The 20,186-nt window shown below is 39.2% G+C and overlaps 1 protein-coding gene across 1 annotated transcript in view; it reads right to left on the reverse strand.

Moving 5' to 3' along the window:
• LOC126199400 (tubulin polyglutamylase ttll6-like) overlaps window positions 1–20,186 on the reverse strand; it is a gene marked incomplete at its 5' end in the record, with an annotated part of 426,833 nt that overhangs the window by 278,425 nt on the left and 128,222 nt on the right. The window contains 2 exons of the mRNA XM_049936319.1: window positions 10,872–11,097; window positions 11,317–11,445. Of these exons, the coding sequence (XP_049792276.1) occupies window positions 10,872–11,097; window positions 11,317–11,445 (355 nt within the window). The remainder of the gene's footprint in view (window positions 1–10,871; window positions 11,098–11,316; window positions 11,446–20,186) is intronic.

The following is a 20,186-nucleotide window of genomic DNA, read 5'->3' on the forward strand; positions in this document are numbered from 1 at the left end:
ATTGCAAAGAACTTTATTCAAAATAACTGCCGAAACACCAAAGGAAAAGCACCTGACAGCCCATAGGAGTGACACCATGCATATAGGGTGTCAATATTCACAGATATGATGAGAAAATCCATTTGAAGCAAATAACTTAATATGAACATATGCGCTACACTGAACTGTTCCAAGATAGAACACATTTAATGTAAATTTGTTTTTGGGCTGGTGACTTGCATGTACATGTCTTACCAACCTAATGTCTTTGATACTTTACTCTCCTACATCATTGGTTTTAACCTCTTTGCTTGGGTTGTCTTTCTGTCTTAAAATACCCTTTTGAAAGTGCAGTTGCCCATTGTGTGTTATGACTGAAGTAGTGCAAGGGACTGAGAGCATATCAGAGAGAAGCATCAGTTAATTGTTGCACGCACTGGCTAAAATACCACACATCTACACTAATGAAGGGTGTGCACATATGGTGTATATTCATGGGTTCTGTAATGGTAGTTCTCCTGCTGCATTTGAATAATACCATCGATGTTTTCTGACATGTCAAATTCCTGATCGTAGATTGCTGACCAGAGTTTACAGTACAGACCATAAAACAGATTTTCTTCCAAGTTCTCATTTTTCTTTTGAAGGTGTAGTTCAACAATCTGTGCAGTAACAGCAACACATTGCTGAAATAGTGCAGTATAGTCCAACTAACAGCACAAGGCAACATTCTGCACATATCAACATCCCACAAATGTGTGTATGGTGAACATTACATGTGGAAAACTTGTAATGTTTACTAACTACTTGACATGTGGAAATCTGACAATATATTGAATGATACAGTAAATAAATAATAGTGTAAATTAAATGTATTTTATCTCAGCAAGCATTTGGAACTGGGCTTATGTCCATATGAAGTTTTTTGTTTCAAAGAATTGTTCCTGTTATATACTTGAACATTGGCCATTCTCTCTCTCTCTCTCTCTCTCTCTCTCTCTCTCTCTGTGTGTGTGTCTCAATTATCACTGTTTTGTGTATGTCTTTAGTACACTTGCATACTCAATTGCATTTTTGTCTGGTGAAGCATGCAGTGACTAAACTGCCAACAGGCACAGCATCAGGACACTGGGTCAGGGAGGTGGAGAGGGGGTGGGAGGATGGGGGGTAGGAAGCACAAAAAGAGTACCTTGCTACTTCTTCCCATTCCCCACACCCTCTAGATTGCTGCTTCCATTCTACATGACAGTTGAATTCTGATGCGAGCTGGCAAAGACAGTTTTCATGTGTGTGTGATGTGTTCTTGCTTGTGTGAATGAATGCATCGTGTTTCCTTTTCTCACAAAAGCTTTGGCCAAGAGCTGATGTGTAAATGTCTTTTTGTTGTGCCTGTCTGCAACTCAGCATGCCACCTTTACAATGAGTACCAATCTGTCTTTTCCTTATATTGTTGGTATTCCAACCTTGAGTTTCTAGTGTTATATTTTTACAAATTACTTGTCCTGTTACTGTATCTGTATTTTTATTATACAGCTGTATTTTATTGTTTGGCTTCGATGGTTACTAACAGTATCTTAAGTGGAAGTTAATTATGGGTAGATGTGTAACTAAATTTATGTAAATATAACAGAGGGAAACATTCCACGTGGAAAAAATATATCTAAAAAGAAAGATGATGAGACTTACCAAACAAAAGCGCTGGCAGGTCGATAGACACACAAACAAACACAAATATACACACAAAATTCAAGCTTTCGCAACAAACTGTTGCCTCATCAGGAAAGAGGGAAGGAGAGGGAAAGACGAAAGGATGTGGGTTTTAAGGGAGAGGGTAAGGAGTCATTCCAATCCCGGGAGCGGAAAGACTTACCTTAGGGGGAAAAAAGGACAGGTATACACTCGCGCACACACACACATATCCATCCACACATACAGACACAAGCAGAGCTTGTGTCTGTATGTGTGGATGGATATGTGTGTGTGTGCGCGAGTGTATACCTGTCCTTTTTTCCCCCTAAGGTAAGTCTTTCCGCTCCCGGGATTGGAATGACTCCTTACCCTCTCCCTTAAAACCCACATCCTTTCGTCTTTCCCTCTCCTTCCCTCTTTCCTGATGAGGCAACAGTTTGTTGCGAAAGCTTGAATTTTGTGTGTATATTTGTGTTTGTTTGTGTGTCTATCGACCTGCCAGCGCTTTTGTTTGGTAAGTCTCATCATCTTTCTTTTTAGATATAAATTTATGTAAAGTTTGACACTGTCTACATCCAGGACAAATAATCATTGTATGTACTCTTGCAATAAGTAACCAATAAATAAAGATAGTTAGGCTAGCTCATCAACACTGCACACAAAGTTTAAATGTTGCAGTTTTGTTGGACAAACTAATCTCTGACATAAATGACTCTGACAAAGTCCACATCATTATGCCCCTGATTGTGGGAACGAACATCTCGGAAACAGTTAAGCTGGTCAGCTGTTCCCATGCTACTGCTATGAGCATATATGGAAAATTGCTGAAGGGTGGTGAAATCAAGAAAAGGTAACAAGGTGCTGGATGTCCATGCCTCATCACAAAATGTGGAGTCAGATGCTTCCTGCCCAGTAAAGCCGGATAGGCAGCAATCTGTGGCAAGTACAGTGCCGGTATAGGCAAAAATTTTTCAGAGCACATCTTACAGCACACATGGTTGAACAATCTCTAAGCATTCCCATGTTGACCCAATGATATCATCAATTACAACTGCAGTGCATACAGAATCATTGAGATTGGACCATGATTCCATGAACACATGTCGCCTCGTCGGATGAATCACATTTCTCATTACACCAGGTTGATGGCCATTTCTGGACACACTGTCATCCAGATGAATGGCTGCTTGAAACATGCAACACACAAAGGACACAAGATGGTGAGGGGCAGTATTATGCTATGTGAGACATTCACCTGGGCTTTTTTGGGACCAGTGACAGTAATCAGAGACACACTGAGAACTGTGGAATATATGGACATTACTATAAACTACCTGCTTCCCTTCATGGATGATGCCTTCCCTGACAGGGATGGCATCATCCAGCAGGATAACTGTCCATGTCACAACATTAGAATCATGCTCTAGTGGCTTGAGCAGCACAATATTGAACTCATGTTGATTCCCCTTATCTGAAACTGAGGAAAATGCCTGGACGATACTGGGCAATAGTTCCATGTTCACAAACTGCCAGTCTGAAATTTACAGGAATTGCATGACCTGTGCACAGACATCTGGTTCCACATACTCCCAGTAAACTACCAAGGACCTGTCAAATATATGCCATGCAGAACTGTTTCTGTTCTGCATTCCAAAGGCATTCGTGCATGCTATTTAGCAGGTGGTCATATCGTTTTGGGTCATCAGTGTATTCTGTATGGTGGTGTGCTTTATAGCAAATTTCTTAGCTACATGAATGGTTTGTGTAACATAGTTCACCACACATTCACATGTTGTCTTAAACAGGCCAACATTTTGCAGTGCAGGACATCTTTAATTTGAATCTTTAATCAGAGTTCCTCTGTAGAAAATGTGTGGCAGACACTGAAACCCAGAGAAGTCAATTGGCTAAGTTCAATAGTTTTTCTGCAGCACTGCATGCTGAGAATGACTGTCTCGTACCTCACAACTTACACACAGCTGTCGTTTACAAAATTCTTTGAAAGACTGACTTGGCCAACCATACGGTACACCAGGTATGAGATAGTAACGACCATAGTCTAACACGCAATACAGAAAGCTCAAAATATGCATGAAAAATGCTTAAAATATGCACAAAAAGTGTTGAAACATGCATGATCAAATAAGTTGCCCTTATGCATATCGACTGGAAGGAAGAGCGCCAGTCACAAGAAAAATTGGGACATTTAGAATGCTGATCTCACGATCTGTATACTTTTGGTAGAGGTTAGTCAAGATCCTTTATGCTTTAAGTTTTTAAAAAAATGCAAAAGGAAGATGAACACTATGTTTAAAATATTGCTCCTTCTTTGCTACTGTTGTCAGTAATAAGTGAATGCAATGCGATTTAGTTGCTGCAACACTGTCAATATGCACAGGTCCAATTTCGAGACATATGGCACGAAGAGGGGCATGCACAAGATCTCCATAATATTTTATTTCGAAAACAACATACAATGAGGAATTTTTTGAACAACATTAATGTTTAATTAATATTATCATACTAAAGTATCATTTACAATTTATTTTACATTTTGCTACTATTGTCAACATAAATGATCAGGTATCATTGCAATTGTTCGGAAGTAAGATTGTGTCTTTGATCACTCAAAACACTTTTATAAGCAGAAAAGGAATGTTCTACATAAACTGAGATAACCACGCAGTATTTGAATTTGGGTGCTATGCTGGCACTTTTTTGTTTCTGGAGAAAGTTCACCTGTCCCATTAATAAACTATAAATTTGGGACATGGGCTCAAAGCTGGGGTTATTGTTCAAAATGTTTTCAAACTTTTCTGTAAATTTTCTAGGGAGTACCTCTGGCAAGGACAGTTAACTAAACTAATTTCTAACTGAATAGATTCATTCAGTGTCAAACCTTGAGTGTCAAGCATTTTAATATTTTTAATACTAGCAAGTATATGTGGAAAACTGCCAAATCCTCTGTGCTACTGAAGTCTTGAAGTCATTTACTTTGCCTCTGATGACCTCGAAATGTACATTGTAAAACAACACAGTTTCAACCCATGTACTCCAACTAGTTACCACAGGTTCGGGAGGCAAAGGCACACTTGGTAGTTTTTCTTTGTAGATCTTGATACGAGCAGGTGCCTTATGGAACACTTTCTCTGTGAATGAAATGAGGGGCTCAAAGCACAAATGGCGTAACTCCACTTTTCATTGAAAACGAGTTACAGAGATATTCGTTAAGAGAGAGATCTCCAGTTCAGAGCAATGAGTACATATCTCTGAGGTTTCATCATCTGTGCATGGAATTCAGAACTGTGTTCATGCTTTAACTGTTTCCCAACTTTGTTCAGAGCACAACATATGTATGTCCATGCACATTAGTAAAGGTGGAATGTGAAGATTCTCGTAGTGACCATATTATGGAGTGTTGTTCAGAGTATCCACCAGGCAGTGAGCAAAATGTTTCTTTGAATGATAATATGACAGTTAAACCACACCAATAATAATTAATAATATATGTAGCCAAAATGAATAATATACTGTTTCTAACATAACCTGTCAAAGGTTGCTGCATTTTACCATTATTTATACACCTGAACAGAAGTGCAATTTATAACAATTACATATTGTGTATACTATGAACATACAATAACTGCATTGTAGCACAGAACACAGCATTTGATGTAACTTTATTTATCATAGTTTTAGATTACAAGGAAGTTCACAGGGGATATAAAAGGAGGTGAACACTCAACACACAGAAATGGAACATCTGTAAGCTCTTACCAGAGCCATTATACCAGAAAGGATAATCCCGATTGACAATATCTCCAGCCAAGACCTAACAGTGAGACAAATGTATGAACTCTATTTTCAATTGTGTAGGAACACTGGCAAAGAACTGGTGAAAGCAAAATATTACTATCATGTTTCCACATCAAAATTTAATCTGAACTTCAAGCCTCCATCCAAAGATAAGTGGAAAGAATGTTCCAGAAAAGATATTTGAGGACAAAGAGTGTAACTGCATGAGGGAACGACATCCAAAAATGGAGGCAAGTAAGAGGAAAGAAGTTTTTGAAAATTTTTGGAATTAGCAGACTACTCCATACAGAATGTGTATATTTTTAGACTTGTTCAGTCAAACTTGGTACAAAGAAAATGCTTGAAGGATGGATCTTGTTCTCCAAAAGCAGTCACATACAAATACTTTCTTAGGGTAAGAAATAATAGTATACAGGTGTGCAAAAGTACTTCATAGGGACACTGCAAATAAATGAACAGAGATTATACAGGTGTATAGGAAAGGAGGAAGTGTTTGCTGTGGCTGATTCACAAGGAAGAAAAAATCTGGAAATAAAACAGACGACAGAAGTGTTCAAGAACATATCAAGTTGTTTCCCTCTTACCAGAGCCATTATACCAGAAAGGATAATCCCGATTGACAATATCTCCAGCCAAGACCTAACAGTGAGACAAATGTATGAACACTATATTCAATTGTGTAGGAACACTGGCAAAGAACTGGTGAAAGCAAAATATTACTATCATGTTTCATGTTTCCAGATCAAAATTTAATCTAAACTTCAAGCCTCCATCCAAAGATAATTGCAAAACATGTTATGAACTACAGTTGAAGATAGCAACTGAGGACGGTGTACAAAAGAGATGTAGGCTAAAAAGTGAGAAAGACAAACACCTGGCACAGGCTGAAGATGCAAGAGAGTCAATGAAACAAGATAGAAATGCTATATCTAGTGACCTCTACATGTTTACGTTTGATTTACAAAAGGCACTGCTCTTTCCAAAACGGCAGACATCTGTTGCCTAGTATAAGAGAAATTTATATGTGTATAATCTGGGATGCAATTCTTTAAATGATGGAAATGGATACATATACATGTGGGATGAAACAGAAGGCAGTCAAGGTTCCCAAGATGTTGTGTCCCTTGTTGTGAAACACCTTAAGGAATACACAAAGACGTACAAAGTAATAACTGCATATTCTAATTCATGTACAGGGCAGAACTGTAATTGTAATCGTGTGTTTCCTTGTTGAAATTAGTGCAAGACCCAAGCACGAAAGTGGAAGTAATAAACTACAAATTTATGATACCTGGCCATATCTACCTGCCTAATGATGCAGACATTGGTCTGATTGAATTAGCCAGTCGCAGAAAACAACATATTTACTCAGCTGGTGATTGGATAGATATTATCCAAGGGTATAAAAAGAAAGAACATTTCATTGTTCGCATAGTGAAGAATGACAACTTGTGTCAACGAAGTAGCTACTAGATAGCACAGAGATCAGGAAAAGGGCTACTGTTGGGCATGTGTTAAACAGGCTGCAAGTCATATGGATGCAATCTGAATGGGCAGTGCCATTTTCCATGAGGTTTAAATCAAGTTTCCACCAAACTGAAGAATTTCATGTGGTGGCTTTCTGTAAGCATACGTTAGGCAGACCTCTTCAAAGCCTTGCATCAGTGACACAAGGGAATCTTTACAAGACCAGGCAGACTATGACAACAGACAAGAAGAAGGATATGTTTGATCTTCTAAAATTTATTCCTCCTATGTATCATGCGTTCTTCAAGAACTTGCCTATGAAGGCGTTTACTCAATGTTCGGATTCCCGGGATCAGATTTCGGACAAGGAAAATGACGAACCTGTAAAAGCACAATGTACTTGACATTACAGTGGATGTTTGATAAAAGTGTTCAATGCACAAATTAAGTAACTCCTTTCTTTCTTGTTTAACACATCATTTTCTACACATTTCCCGTATGATGTTTTGTTTTGTTAATATATTTGGAGAGTCTTTAGTGCATATTATTCTATATTTACCAGTACAAATAAATTATTAACATTAATAACTGTTTATACACTTCTTAATGAAGGCTCCTCTTACTCAAAACTATTGTCGGTGAAGTTATGCCACTTGTGCTCTGAACCCCTCAAAGCAGTTTATTTACATTCCCAATGTGGATCATACTCCTTCAGCAGTGCAATGTTCTCTGTGAGCAAATAACATCACATGAATCACAGTGGGATAAAATACTTAGAGGGCTTTTCCTGCTCTGATCACATAGGAAGCTGAAAAACAAACACAAACACCTCTTCATCTGCAGAAGATTCTGGAAATGTTTTTCTAATACCCGCATTCAATCACAGAATGTTTTGTCTTTTCAAGTTCTTTGCTGACCACTAAATAGGAAGAGGAAGGCTCTTGTTTTACAGCAACAATTAAATTTGCAATGTAATGCCAGCAAGTGTTGGTAATTTCATCAAGTGATATCCAAATTACGTTGTCCTTGATCTCATTGTTTATTTTTTCCATAAATTGTAGGTACACTACTGGCCATTAAAATTGCTACATGATGAAGATGATGTGCTACAGACGCAAAATTTAACCGACAGGAAGAAGATGTTGTGATATGCAAATGATTAGCTTTTCAGAGCATTCACACAAGGTTGAAGCCGGTGGCGACACCTACAATGTGCTGACATGAGGAAAGTTTCCAACCTATTTCTCATACATAAAAAGCAGTTGACCGGCATTGCCTGGTGAAACGTTGTTGTGGTGCCTCGTGTAAGGAGGAGAAATGCGTACTATTAAGTTTCTGAATTTGATAAAGGTCGGATTGTAGCCTATCGTGATTGCGGTTTATCGTATCGCAACATTGCTGCTCGCGTTGGTCGAGATCCAATGACTGTTAGCAGAATATGGAATCAGTGGGTTCAGGAGGGTAATACGGAATGCCATGCTGGATACCAATGGCCTCATATCACTAGCGGTTGAGATGAAAGGCATCTTATCTGCATGGCTGTAACGGATCGTGGAGCCACGTCTCGATCCCTGAGTCAACAGATGGGGACATTTGCAAGACAACAACCATCTGCACAAACAGTTCAATGACATTTGCAGCAGCATGGACTATCAGCTTGGAGACCATGGCTGCAGTTACCCTTGACGTTGCATCACAGACAGGAGTGCCTGCGATGGTGTACTCAACGATGAACCTGGGTGCACGAATGGCAAAACGTCATTTTTTCAGATGAATCTAGGTTCTGTTTACAGCATGATGGTCGCATCCGTGTTTGGCGTCATTGAGGTGAATGCACATTGGAAGCGTGTATTCTTCATCGTCATACTGGCGTATCACCCGGCATAATGATATGGGGTGCCGTTGGTTACACGTCTCGGTCACCTCATGTTCGCATTGACGGCACTTTGAACAGTTGACGTTACATTTCACATGCGTTATGACCCGTGGCTCTACCCTTCATTCGATCCCTGTGAAACCCTACATTTCAGCAGGATAATGCACGACCGCATGTTGCAGGTCCTGTACGGGCCTTTCTGGATACAGAAAATGTTCAACTGCTGCCCTGGCCAGCACATTCTCCAGATCTCTCACCAACTGAAAACGTCTGGTCAATGATGGCCGAGCAACTGGCTCGTCACAATACACCAGTCACTACTCTTGATGAACTGTGGTATCGTGTTGAAGCTGCATGGGCAGCTGTACCTGTACATGCCATTCAAACTATGTTTGACCCAATGCCCAGGCATATCAAGGCCATTATTACGACCAGAGGTTCTGGGTACTGATATCTCAGGCTCTATTCACTCAAATTGCATGAAAATGTAATCACATGTCAGCTCTAGTATAATATATTTGTCCAACGAATGCCTCTTTATCATCTGCATTTCTTCTTGGTGAAGCAATTTTAATGGCCAGTAGTGTAAATTGATTGTATGTAATTTTTACACAAAATTGTATATTTTGAACTGGTATGTTTTGATTTAAGCAAATTTGCACAGGAAACCTTTGAGGATACGGTTTGTAAGCTTGTGAAGAACAATGTTACTTGCAATAAATGCTCCACATACATCTATGTGAATAGGATTGTTTTGGTTACCTTTCGAGGTTAAATCCCCACTACTCCCACTTGCCATTGTCAAAAGCTGTTGTTGTTGTGAGCCTTTCTTTTGCATTCCTGCGATATGAAGACTTGACTTGATATGCGGGTCTATTTGAAACTTTTTTTTGCACAAAATGTTTTTCTCACAAACTCGAGAATATAAAATATTTCCATTATATGTGAATGTTTCAGAATGGTCAGCTATCCACAAAGTGACATTTCTTTTTTTCAGGTGGCATGGTGCACAACATGTTACACACTACACACAAACACGTTAAACTATGTACAAATGAAAAGAAAACTAAACTGAAACAATGGTTGTATGATTAACAATATGATTAATTTAATTGTTGCCGATGTGTATGGCATAACAGGGGAGGAGGTTCAGTGGAGATGTGGGCAACAGGCACGTTGGCAATGCCTGCCCATTCCTGTTCAGTAAGCAGTTCACTAGCCAGTAGCCTCTCGGTTAATGATCACACGCAGGTGTACATCACAGTCACTCTGTTAGACATCAAAATGAGATCAAGCTAGGGCCCATTCGTCTAGATTTTTAAAATATATGCATCATCAGTAGTTTTTAGTTAAAATATGCAATAACCAGTGAAAAGGAGCCAAATACACAAATACATATGCAACATGCAAATGCAGTTAATCTGGTCTCTAGTAATGACCATTACCTTCTAAAGTGCTGATTGTCTTTTTTACTAATACTTTTGACCGAGAAAGTGAAGAATTGGTTTTAAAATTCCACTGAAGACCAAGTCATTGGAGACTAATACAAGCTCAGATTAGATGAGAAGCAAATTAGCGAAGTTCTTTGAAAGGAACCATTTCAATATTTATCTTTAAAGCGATTTCAGAAAACCACAGAAAATCAAACCATAGGAATTTGAACCTAGATCATATTGAACGTGAGTCCAGTGTCTTAATCACAACCCATCACTCCTCTGTTTCTGGGTAATTTTAATATTTTTGCCATGAGGAAAAAGCACTGTACCCAACAAGTAACTACAAGCAGTTATTAAATTATTACTGTCAACTACATCTTGTTACTCAGTGTGATTAAATGTATGTACAAAGAAAATAATAATAGATTTAAGATGCTCTGCTGATTATCTGATGTGGTGAAATGGCGAGAAAGAGACTGTTGCTAATGAGATACAAGGCAATGACAGCATACAGTCCAACTGCTTTTAGTTTCTTTATTTACAGCAAAAGTTTTAAATAGGGAACTTTTAAAACAACACTGATGTTAGGTATGAAAATTTCAAGTTACCTCAAGAATATATGGTTTCATCCTGTAATCCAATAGTATATCAAAACCCAGAAGTTCAAAGCAAGCGTATGTGTAGTCATGACCCGGAAAACAAGCATGATAACTGTGTTTTAGGACAGGATGAGCAGCAATTATCGTCTTTATGATGACCTCATCAATGTTCTGCCAAAGTTCTTCAACATTATACTCTTTTTTCTCCAGCCATTTGTTTAAGGAAGATATCTTTCTGCAAAAATTAATGTAACAGTGTATCAGGATAAATGACAGGAGCAGTGTAGCAAGTTATGAATGTGTTGTGACATATTAGTTTTTGTAATTGTTTTGAACAGTATGGCACTGATTCCGTTAACCTTTCTGCGGTGACAACTTATTCTGAGTACAGTAGTAGTTAACTATGCAATCACACTTCTGTAAACCAACCAGATGTGCTAATTTAGGAACTTACCTTTTGCTACCTGCTTCATCATCAACAACATAGGTACGACTGTACTTATTGACAGCATAATTTGTCAGATGCATGAACACGTTGCTTGTATTACTAGGAGTTGGTTCTCGATACCGGCATGTTGCAAATCTGTATGCCAAAATTTTTATTTCAAATACTGAGATGTTTTGACTTAAACACAATAATATGTTCAAATAAGAGAGAATTTAGGGATACAGGATGATAAATGTACATTCAAACATGCAATTTTATGTATTGTATAACATTAACACACTGATGAAGACATGCTGTTACTCCTGGTGAGTATTAGACACAAGATGGACTGTACATACATTTATGAGTTTGTGTGGTAACGCAGGAAATTCTGTATGGTTCAGACTACGAGGTGCATTCAAAAAGAAACTAGACTTTTGCAATAGCACACCAATCAGCAGAGGGAGCATGCTGCAGTTACTGAGAACACATAGTGGCAGGGTTAGAAAACAAAGCAGCACTTGCTGCATTTCACTCTGACAATTACTGAGAAAGCTATATACCCACTAAACTGAGCTAGTGCAGAATCTGATCACTGGATTAGTGCCAAAGTGACAAAGAAAGACCCCAAAGAACAATATGTGTATATGAAATTTTGCTACAAACTTGGCAAAACTTGCTTTGCCAAGCATATGGTGATGACTTTATGAGTCACATGCAGTGCTATGAGTGGTTTAAGCATTTTCAACAGGGCATAATGTTGGTTGGTGACAATCCCATGCCTGGAAAACCTTCCACACCAACAGATGATTTGTAGAAATCATCATTTAAAACTGTTCAAGGAGTTGCTGATGAATTCCAGAGTGGATAAAGATGCTGTCTGCAGGAAAAAGCCTGACTTGTGGGAAAACCAGGCTTGGATGTTACATCATTTTAATGCACTGGCTCATGTGTCACTCCTTGTCCATGGCAATCTAGCAAAACATCACATTCCCACTGTGCGCCATCCACCATATTCCCTGAACCTAGCCTCAGGAGACTTTTTCCTGTTTCCCAAACTTTTAAACCACATTGAAAGGACATCAGTTCCAAAGCATAGAGGAGATTCAGGGTAATGCGACAAGAGAACTGTGTCCCACCCCAGAAAATGCATTTCAGGAGACTTTCCAAAAATGGAAGAAACTATGAGAATGGTGTATTGCCAGTGGAGGGGATTATTTTGAGAGGGACAGTGCTTCAAATGTTGTACAATAAAGGTGTTATAGCAAAAGTTTGGTTTCTTTTTGAATACACCTTTCATTACAGGTGAACAATAGTGACATAGATTATTATGGCAACTGGAAAATCAACAGTTGTTGAACCTGTATAAATAAATGATACAGGATGGACTATGAAGATCCTCCTATTTCTTTGTCTTTCTGGAACAGTGTTACTCACAGCTTATTCACAAAACTGATAATGCAACTAACAATGATAGTGGGTATAGTCTCAACAGGGTATACTATTATCTAGGTGCTGATACCAAAGTGTATTATCTAGGTGCTGATACCAAAGTGAAGCTCAGTCTCCATGCATTCAGTGTTTTGCATTGACAACCAGTGTACTAGCTGTGCCTTATCCAGCAGTAAAGATCACCACTTGAAGACCGACTGACTAATTTATTCATTTGTGGTACAATGTAGATTGTTTAAGGATGCCATCAGTGGTTGATAAAATGATTTTTATTGCATAACATACATATTTTCTCTCGTTTTTTGTAGTTCCTGTATTTCATTGTATAGCATACAATATCTCATATATTGTTACATAATACATGTTCATGGAAGTAAAGTTAATATTACATGATCAATGGTATTATTTGGCTATCAGAGGCTATTTTAAACATTCATTTACAGTGTAATAACTGTTATTTAATATGTCTTTTTTAAGACTTTGGCTAAAGGTACTGGTACCATTTACATCTTTATCTTTTTGTGGTAATGTGTGGGAGTTGTGCTTGCTTGAATATGTGTGTGCTGTCTACTTTATATGAAGATCTTTTGGCAGAAGGCTCACATATTTAACAGTCTCCTTGTTGTGCCTGTCTGTGACTTTACATATCCTCTAATGATGAGTATCAGTCCATACTTTTCATAATACTGTCCTTATTCTATCCTAGATTTTCTATTGCTTTAAAATGATACATTTGTATTTTAGGTTTGTTTTTCCTGTTTGGATGTAAACAGTGACTCACTCTGATTCCATGCTAGTGTATTGAACTGTTTGTGGCATATAGATGAAAATTATTCGTAATTTACATTATATTGCAAAAGATACATCCACATGGACAGTCAGAGTTTTTAGCATATTAGATACATGAACACAATGAGCCTTACTGCTGCTATTTGTCATTATTCGCATGGTCTTTTTCTGTACCTTGAACTCAGTATGTTTGTTACTAGCACTTATTATCTAAAACATGATCTCATAACAGAGGATTGAATGTATATATTGTAATGGAACTGATCAGCGCATCTCCTTTACCATCATGTGTTAGAGAATCCGTTAAAAATTAGTACACAACATGAGCCAATGGAATGGAAATTGTAATTCTGTATTTAATATAAATCTGATGTTGCAATAAAAATGATTGTATGCTTTGTAAATAGAAATGTGTATATATTTTTTGAGAAATGTAACAATTTTTGAATTTTTGATGATTTGAAGTCAAGAATATTTAAAATTTGAATTATGATCATAGTCTACAATTATTCTGAAAGATGAATTAATAGATATCTGTTTTTCTCAATAATATATTAATAAAATGTGATCTTTGGTTATATTGATTATGTCAATTGTGTACCCATATCTTTGTATTAAAATTGTTATATCTCTGTTCTTGTCAAGATGCAATGTGTGTCAAGTTTTTGGCACAAAGAAGATGCACTTGTGGGTTGTTCAAGTCATCAATGTAGTATGAGTGCATTGTGGTGTTCACCAGATATTGAATAAATGTACTTTAAAAGAGAACAGACAATCTTGAAAGATTTATTATTTAATTAATGTATGGAGACAGAAAACCTGAGAGCTCCTTGTGGCCACTGCAGACAGGAATCAACCAGTGAGACTGCTGTATCACAAATGAGAAGATAAGTTGATCACATTTTTACTAAAATTGCTCAAGATAATCAACTGCCTTGCCCACTCTCAGGTTTGTGCTTTAAATAGCTGAACATTTTTTGATTACAACATAAACACACTTGTTGCTTGGCATGGGACAATTGACACTAATAATAATTTTTGAAGATTTTCTAGATAGTTTAATGAGGGTCAGGAATCAGAATACCCTAAATACATTGCATTGAGGCAATAAATATTACAGGCTGGAGCAAGGATTCAAAGGGCATAACAAGCTGCACATATTCTCTTTGCAAAAACCTTCACATCTTCTGTCCATTTAACCTGGCAATCTACAGTCATCCCCAAGAATTTGGTCTCATTTACACATTCTAATACAGACTTGTTGACTTTTGGCCTGGGACCACTGTGTTTTTTATTCAATCAGATGTTCATAAATTTTGTCTTCTTTACACTGACAGGTTCTGTGCTCTATGAGATATTCAGGACATGGATCACTGGACCACAAAATAAATAAATACATCAAAATAAATATATAAATTAAGTGTTACTCTCTTGTCCAGTGAATATTTATGGACATCTCTGATAGCATCATTACCTTGGTGGGACCTCACCATCAATGATGTAAAATATTAGAAAACAAGACTCTTTGGCAGCGAGTTTATCCTCCTCCAGGGATAATATCTTTGACTTGCTCATTTCAATGTGAACAGTTTTATGCATTTCTTTGTATTTCCATGTTCAGTAAAAAAGTGTGTGTTAGTTACATTTCGTGGCATTCTGCTTCTTCCTACGAGCATCCCCAGCTGTAATTCCCACAGTGGTGACCCTGCAGCTACTGTAACATAAAATTGTACTTTGTTGGACTGTGTTCGATTTGACAATTGAGCCATCCCATGATTGCCGCATTTATGAACATGTTGGACAAAACAGTGATCCCAACAGAGACTCGCATAATGTTTCCTACCGCATGGATCAACCCATGTTACGTGTGAAACAAAAAAGTGACATTCTATCATGTCATACCATCATCTACAACAATGATGAAAGTATGCACGAGCAATGCATAATGACTTTTGACCTCCTCTGCATTTCTAATTATGAGTTTAATCTTTCCTCACACCAACAACACAATATTCTTCCAAGTACTTCAGATTTACGCAGCATCACATTACATCATTTTACCAGTCCGTACATGTTGGGCATTATCAGCTGAATCTGTTTGTAACCTCACGTGGGGCAGAGCTGATTTTCTCACACGAGAAGATGCTCAGGTAGCCAATTACACCGTGTGTGGTCCTAGGGATCTTGCCCGACGTTGATCTCAGAGCACAAATCCCAGCACAGCTGGCAATGATCTTGCATGTGAGGGAAATTATGGAACACAAATTAGTTGTGGTTGACAGACTTTTTGGTATCTCACAGCAATGACAATACATGGATGTCACAGACAACAATGACTGCTACCAGTACATTCCTGGTGCAACATGCTGTCAGCAGCTATTAGCAGCTGACAGAATCTGAGTGATTATGTACACAAATGAGAGTGATGTCACTACACTCCCTGCCTCCTCATGATGGCAGTGATCTTCAGACAGCCGTGATAGCCATTTCCACAGCTGAAAATAATATTCCTTGCACAGGAAAGCTGATGCAACTGTAGCTGCATTGGTTTCACACTCATTTTAACAAACGGGTACGCAACTGCTCCATGCCGTTGTAATGGATCTGGGAGATGTGTTACTTTCTACCGGATTTGTCGATACCAAATCTAATGAGGGAGGTTGTAAATGTTTTCTTATATTTTTATCAGAATATTTTTTGTGAATGGTAATTTGGCTTATTTTAAGCTAATTTGCTTACATGTTCGAGAGTGACAGCATATTGATTAATATTAGTAGATGTGACGAATAATATCAAAGAGACTGGTTACAAGTGGAAGCTTGTGTGTTGTGTGAAATGTCTTTGACACTGGAGTCGTCTTTGACCATAGTCAGTCGGCAGTGAACACTCGGTGTGTGACGGTGGAACAATGTACAGGTCCCTGTTCTAATAATTTGCAAGTGACCACCAAAATTAAGTTATTCTACTACTTTTTTTATATAAACACCAAGAAGGAAGCACATTCGGAAAAATGGTATTTGAAGCACCAAAAGTGAGGCAAAGGCATTGAACCAGGACATTTCTGCAGCCAACGAAAACAGCATTATGGAATCATACTTTCACTAGACGACTGAAGCCAACACAAAAAAGTCAAATATCATCTTATAAACATCCACGGAAAAGTGAGTACTGTCACGAAATATGCTAAACCGTGCAACCACCCAAACGTAATACAAGGTCTGCAATAGTTTTTCTGGATTACTGCACTCATTTACATCACCTAGGGCTAAAACATGGCCAAACTAGTTTTGCCCCATTTCTGAGAGACAGTAGCAGGCTGTATGTGTTAGACAACACAACAAATCAACACTTCCTGATCAACACTGGCTCAGAAGTGACACCATTCCCAGATACGAAACATCAATGGAGCTTAAGATACCTACCATCCAACTACACAGCACAAATGACAGTCATATCAAATTTTTCGAAGTGGTCTTTGGTCTGCATCAGAAATTTCCATGCGAGTTTCCGGTCACTGATGTTCAAGAACCAATCTTGGTTGCAGATTTTCTCCATTGATTTCGTCTCTTTCCAGACCTAACATGAGTTATTCTCAGGAAAACTATCAGTGGAGAGCCAGTACCTTGTGACACTGGCAGTCTGCCATTACATCCACAGTCTGTTTCTCCATCCCTACACAACACCTGCCTGCAACTGTTTAATGCTTTTCAGGTTCCTGACTTGGAAATACAAAAGGTGACAATGACTTAAGCAGAAGTGACAAAGGAGATTCTCAAGCTACACAAGGAGAAACTGTCACATCCAAAGAAAGCACCTTGCCACCACAACTTAATAACCTCAAGACAGCCATCCTTTTCTTCTTGCCAAAAGTTATGGCCCAGCTGTGTCCTACATTGCAGCCAGCCATGGCATGACTGGTCACACGCTAGTGCTCGAAAATGACATCAGCAGCTGTGACATTCAGTGACCTCCATCCACCAGTGCTTCACACTGCACGGGAAGGGGAGAGGAAGCTCTGTGCGGACCGCACCATTGATGCTGCAAAATATTAGAAAAGAAGTCTCTTTTGCAGGAAGTATAGCTTCCTGCACCAACAATATCTTTGACTCGCTTAGTTCCTTTTGAAAAATTATATCGTGTGCCCATATTTCTTAGTCTGTGTGTGTTTAGTAATAAACTGTGTGTTAATTGCATTTACTGTTGTTCTGCTTCTTCCTGTGAGCATACTCATCTGGAATTCACAACAAGCTTTTGTTATCAACTGCATTGTTGTTTTATCTGTGATCAGCGTAGTGCAGTCATCAGCAAACAGTATTTTTTCTTAATTTTTGACACACAATAGGAAATCGTTAATATAAATTAGTAAAAGGATCAGGCTCAATAAACTCCCCTGAGGTACATCTACATAAGTATATTTTGAGTCTAATAAGCATTTTACCAATAATCTTCTTGAAGTATGTGAAATTTGAACTTGTTGGGCTCTTGTTTTCTACATAACACTCAAACCACTTATTTACCACACCGCTTATTCCTAACACCTCTAGTGGTTAACAATGTCAAAAGTTTATGTTCCATAGGACCTGCTGCATACTATATCAGTAAGTGACATATTTATAATGAGTGTCCAGACTCACTGCTGTGTGATATTAACTTTTATTTTTTTCTTTCACTACAGATCTGTTTCAGCTAAATTGCCATTATCGAATGAAGTATATATTAAAATTGTTAAGGCTTTCGTGGCCACTTGTTGACAAACTGCCTATTGGCTTCTGTCTCGGGTTCTTCGGCCGACGTTCATCTAATGATTTTTCTGACGTTTCGCCAGCACGAGTGGCTGGCATTGTCAAAGCTTCACCCTCCATTGCCGGTGGTGAACTGGAGGCGAGCTCGCGGCCGCAGACTATATGTACCTGGCACGCCAACGTCCGAGGGCTTCTCAGCGGTCATTTCCGGTGCGGTTCTCCTCTTACTACCTGCGACGGTCGTTCGCTGCAGTACGGGAAGCCAGGATCCGTTTACCTTAAGGCTTTCCTCTTTCTTGTTGAAACTGTTCGCGTGTTTTTGGATTTCTACAGCTTCTCTGAACAAGCGCGTGTGATAGTGCTTCTCTACAGCCAGAACTTCCGTGTCGGCGAATTTTATTACGTGGTCGGTCTCATTCAGTGCGTGTTCTGCCACGGCCGATTTCTCCACCTGCCCCAACCTGCAATGTCGCTTATGCTCTTTGATCCTGGTGTTAATGGATCGTCCAGTCATTCCGACATAAACTTTTCCGCATGTGCAAGGTATATGGTATATTCCCGACATTGCAAGTGGGTCTCTTTTCTCCTTCGCCGATCTAAGACACTCTTTGATCTTCCTTGTCGGTTTGAAAATCGTCTTTACGCCGTGTTTGCGCAATATACGGCCGATTCTGTCCGTCACTCTGGGAATGTATGGCAGAAAGGCCGTACCCGACATTTCTTTTTCTGGTTCCTTACTTTGCCGAGTGTTTGGCTCTGTTACACTTCTAATGTAATTTGTGGAGTACCCATTGCTCCTCAGAACAGTTTCCAGGTGTTGCATTTCTCGTTTGAGGTGTTGAGGCTCACATATTTGTCCTGCTCTCGTTACGAGCGTACTAATCATGCCTCTTTTCTGGCTCGGGTGGTGGTTTGACAGTTTGTGGAGGTATCAGTCCGTGTGTGTCGGTTTTCGATACACGCTGTGTCCCAGGTTTTCGCCGTCCCTTGTGACCAGCACATCTAGAAATGGCAGTTTCCTGTCCTTTTCTACCTCCATGGTAAATGTTATGTTGGCATGGAGGCTGTTCAAGTGTCTCAGGAATTCACCGAGCTGTTCTTCACCATGGCTCCACACCACGAAAGTATCATCGACGTACCTGTACCACACCTTAGGTTTGCAAGTCGCCGAGTCCAGTGTCTGTGCTTCGAATTGTTCCATGAAGAAGTTGGCCACCACTGGACTGAGAGGACTACCCATGGCGACGCCTTGCAGCTGTTCGTAGAAATCGCCATTCCACGTGAAATAGCTCGTGGTGAGACATGCATGGAAGAGCTTTTTGATGTCTTGCGGGAACATGGAACCGATGTGCTCCAGAGCGTCGCTGAGTGGCACTTTCGTAAATACCGAAACAACATCAAAACTGACCAGGATGTCGTTTGGCGCAAGTTTCAGTTTCTTCAGCTTCTCAATGAAATGTCCTGAGTCCTTAATGTATGTGTCGGTCTTTCCCACGTGTGGCTGTAGCAGAGAGGCCAAGTGTTTCGCCAGTTTATACGTTGGTGAGCCAGGAGCGCTAACGATCGGTCTCAGTGGAACGTTGTTCTTATGGATCTTGGGTAATCCATACAGCCGAGGTGGTAGGGCTTCTGTGTTGCGCAGGTTTCTCTGTATGTCCGCCGGCAGAGAAGACGCCTTGATTAATCGATTCGTATTCCGAGCGATACGCTGCGTCGGATCTGCGCTTAGTTTTCGGTACGTCGTCGGATCTAATAGGTCTCGGAGCTTTTGCTCATAATCTTCGGTCTTCATTATGACGGTCGCATTCCCCTTATCGGCAGGCAGTACCAATATACTCTTGTCGGCGTTGAGATTCTTAATGGCTTGTTCCTCTTCTTTCTTCAGGTTGCAAGCTGGTGGTTTTGCTCGGCGCA

Source organism: Schistocerca nitens, chromosome 8 (genome assembly GCF_023898315.1).
Source record: "Schistocerca nitens isolate TAMUIC-IGC-003100 chromosome 8, iqSchNite1.1, whole genome shotgun sequence".
NCBI lineage: Eukaryota > Metazoa > Arthropoda > Insecta > Orthoptera > Acrididae > Schistocerca > Schistocerca nitens.